Source organism: Gopherus flavomarginatus, chromosome 1 (assembly GCF_025201925.1).
Source record: "Gopherus flavomarginatus isolate rGopFla2 chromosome 1, rGopFla2.mat.asm, whole genome shotgun sequence".
Lineage (NCBI taxonomy): Eukaryota > Metazoa > Chordata > Testudines > Testudinidae > Gopherus > Gopherus flavomarginatus.
In genome coordinates this window covers 176,640,094-176,643,992 of record NC_066617.1, presented here as the reverse complement: position 1 = coordinate 176,643,992, position 3,899 = coordinate 176,640,094, and the positions used below count along the sequence as shown (strand labels likewise).

The following is a 3,899-nucleotide window of genomic DNA, read 5'->3' as shown; positions in this document are numbered from 1 at the left end:
AGAAAAAATGTGCTTGATTTGAAAGAGCTGTAGGACATTGTGCCTTAGACAAATCAAAGCATGGATGCTGGTCAGTTTAGGCAGTCTTGCTTGCTTGGAATAACACAATGGAGTCACGTAATTGTACAACCTGTAAAAATCCAGTCAGGAGGGAGAGAGACACATGTCCCTTTCCCGCACAAGAGAGGTAATGACTGAGGATCCAGGAGCAAGAGAGGATGCCATTGGTGTGACACGAACGGGGAACAGAGGTGCAGTTGCCCTGACCTGTAAAACATGGTATTGTTGGGTCTAAACTTTTGGTGAACTTTGGGGAGCCAAAACACACCCAGACTGGCTGTCTCTGCATAATCCTTCCTGAACCCTTTTGAACAAAGCACTGACCTGCAAACTACTCATGACACCCCCTTTTCTCAAATAGCCATTAGCCTTTATCTCTATGCATTTACTTGTTAACTTGCTTTTCCTGTAAAATCTTGATTGATTATGCATGACCACTATCTTTTGTTAATCACTTTGTTTACTTCTGTGTATAAATATTGATGCTCACCCCTAATAAAGGGGCCACACTTAATCTAAAGCTTTTAGAGCTAAGGATAGTGTGAGCCCGTTGATCAACGCATTGGTGTCTGGTCTCTGACAGAATTGTGTGCCCCATACCAACTCCGCACGAACTCGGGTGCTGGAGAGGTGAGTGAGGACTTGCTTTATTTACCTAACAATTTGGGGGCTCGTCCGGGATTTCTTCTGGTGCGGTACCTCTGTCCAGTGGTCAGACCACTCATATATGAATTGGCAAGGCGCCACAGGAGATTTCTCCCAGCCAATTCAATATTGAGGGGTCGTGTATTGGACAGCAGGGTAAACGCCAGTTGGAGGGCTTCTGTCAGACACCATGGGTCAAGGGACTAGCGTGCCTCTTGAGAGTCCGTTGGGGATTGTAAATAAGTTATGGAACGAAGGGAAACTCCCAGTACAGACAGGAATGTCTAGGAAGAAGTTGTACACACTATGTGTAAGGAATTGGACTGGGTATACCGCGGTATTGGCCGACCCGGAGATGAGGTGGCCTTCGTATGGCTCTTTCGAACAGGCTGCCTTAAGAGGAGTAAAGAGCCAGATCGAAAAAGACCATCCGGGACAGTTATGTTACTGGTTTTGTTGGGACACAGCAGCAGAGCTGTGGAAATCTTTAAAAATTATGGCAGTCAGGTACTCTCCCGAGAGTGAACTCCCTCCAGGTTATTTCGATGAAGGGTGTAGACCACGGCGTGTTTTGACTCGTCAGCTGGTCCCCTCTGCACCTGCCCCTATTCCTCCGCAGGGGGACTCTCTCCATGTAGCAGAGGGGAATCTGCAGGATCCCAGATTGGAATTTCTGCAGAAGGATGAGGAGGAAATGAAGGGGCAAACCTCGGGAGGAGTAGTTACTAGGCTAATGTCCAAGCAGATACAGCAGGGTGCATGCCCCCCCCCCCCCGAGGATAGCCCAGAGGATGTCCCCGTCAAATCTCTTGCGAGTAATAAAAGTATAGTTAGAGAGATGCCTTTACAGGTGCACGATCAACCTTATATGGGCAATGATGGACGGTTACAACATGCTAATATTGTGGAATATAAAGGATGGCTAGAATGGGATTTGAAAGAGTGGGGACGGTTGTCAGGGTCTTTTGGGGAAAATCCCCGAAAGATCATAGAACTTCTAGAAAGATTGTTTTTAAGTTATAATCCTACTTATACGGACGTGGATCAGTTGTTAAGTAGAGTTTTGACCGGAGAGGAACGTAGTAGATTGTGGATGGCAGAAAGGACATGGGGAGATAGCAATGCAGTTAATCTTACTTGGATGGATAGGCGGGATCTGGCCGCTGGCTGGAATCCCCTAGACTGGACTCAGCCAAGGCTGACTCAGCTGCGAACAGATCGAGAGCGATTGTTAGAGAGACTCAAGGAAATGGCTCGCCGCTCGCCTAATCAGGCTAAGTTCATGCAGATTCGGCAGGAATCTGATGAGCCACCCAGAAAGTTCTGGTCGAGGCTATTGGAGGGGGCCCGAATGTTCACTCAGGTGGATCCTGAGAGAGAAGCAGACCACCCTACTCTTATTTCGTTTTTTGTGAATCAGTCGGTGCCCCCTGTAAGGGATTACTTCTTAAAGTTTCGCCCTGGTTGGGGAGGTGAGTCAGTCACTTCAGTGTTGGACGTAGCTGATTTTGCCTGGGAGAAAGAAAGGTAAAGTAGTAAAAAGAAAGAGAAAAAGGAAGAATATAAGCTAATGGCTTTAGCTTTTCACGGCGGTGTTCGAGGCAAAGGCCGTGGCCGTGGCAGGGGATTCCAGGGTGCTCGGGGAAGAGGGTCCTGGCGACCCCAGCCATCAGGAAATTGTTTTCAGTGCGGACAGCCCGGTCACTTTAAACGTGAATGCCCCTGGGGACGCCCAGAGGGTCTGGTTGCATCCGCAGATGCTTACACAAGTGAGGAATACACCCCTGCACCACCAGCTCAGCCCATTCCCCAGGCCTGGATCAACTACGGGAAACAGCAGCAGCCGCAGCAAACTCAGCCTCCTCAATGACGGTACCCCGGGGGCGAAGGCAAACAATGTGATGGTCTTATTTCCTTAATGTCTTTAGCCGGCTCCTTTCTCACTTTCTCCCCTCCCAGCAAAGAGCCTCGTTTAACCCTTTCAGTCCAGGGACTGCCTGTCTCTTTCCTCATTGATACTGGGGCTACTTTCTCTCTTTTAAATCATGCCCCCTCTCCCTGGCTATCCTCTGAGGTTAAAACTGCGACTGGGGTGGAGGGCAACCCACAGTCTCTGGGACTCACTTTGCCTTTGAATGTTATTTATGCTGATAAATGTTTTCCTCACCGTTTTCTTTTTTCCCCAGCTTGTCCGATCCCTTTGATGGGCCGGGATTTACTCTGTAAGCTTGAGGCTACTTTAACCTGCACTCCTGAAGGGGTAGGATTATTGATGACAGTGTTAGGAGATTCGGCCCCTACTCAGGGTAATTGGGAAACACCCCCCTCTCTCTCCCCTGACCTCACTGACTTGCCTTCAACCCTCTGGGGAATTTCTGACACTGATGTTGGCCTGCTCCTTTCGGCAGAGCCCGTAAGGATTCAGGTGAAGCCTTCCTTAACCCCCCCGTCAGTCCCTCAATACCCCCTGTCGCTGGAAGCCCGGGAGGGCATCCGCCCCATTATCGAGGGATTCATTGCACAAAAGCTAGTCCGCCCTCAGCGCACTCCCTGTAACACCCCTATACTGCCTGTCAAAAAGCCTCCTAAAAAGGACGGAGACCCTGTTCGTTGGCGCTTTGTACAGGATCTACGAGTTGTTAATCAATATGTGGTCCCTCTTCATGCAGTAGTTCCTGACCCAGCTACTATCATCAGCCAAATCCCCTGGGATGCTGAGTGGTTCACTGTTATTGACTTAAAATCAGCTTTTTTCAGCATTCCTGTGCACCCAGACTCTCAGTATCTTTGGTTTCACCTGGGAGGGACAAAGTTATGTCTGGCAACGACTTCCTCAAGGCTACAGAGACAGCCCCACGATTTTCAGCCAGTGCCTCCGCCACGACTTGGAAGGTTTCACCAGTCCGCAGGGATCCACATTGGTCCTATACGTAGATGACATCCTATTAGGTAATCGCGAAGAAGCTGCCCTCCGCATCGATGGTAAGACACTTTTATTATACCTACACACCAGAGGCCACAAGGTAGACCCTAAAAAGATTCAGTGGGTCTCACAGAAGGTCCGATATCTGGGCTTCCTGTTAACCCCAGAGGGAAGACAGATGGACCCAGCCCGCATAAAGACTATTCAAAACTGCCCTCTACCGAACACCAAGAAACAACTTCGAGGTTTCTTAGGATTAATTGGCTTCTGT

The 3,899-nt window shown here is 49.1% G+C and overlaps 1 protein-coding gene across 1 annotated transcript; it reads left to right on the top strand.

The window, feature by feature from the left end:
* The first annotated feature begins 595 nt into the window (after positions 1–595).
* LOC127054179 (uncharacterized) lies at positions 596–3,060 on the top strand. The gene is made up of 2 exons (XM_050960167.1): positions 596–1,755; positions 2,242–3,060. The coding sequence occupies exons 1-2, from the start codon at positions 896–898 to the stop codon at positions 2,573–2,575; spliced, it is 1,194 nt and encodes a 397-aa protein (XP_050816124.1). The 5' UTR covers positions 596–895; the 3' UTR covers positions 2,576–3,060.
* Positions 3,061–3,899: the final 839 nt, after the last annotated feature.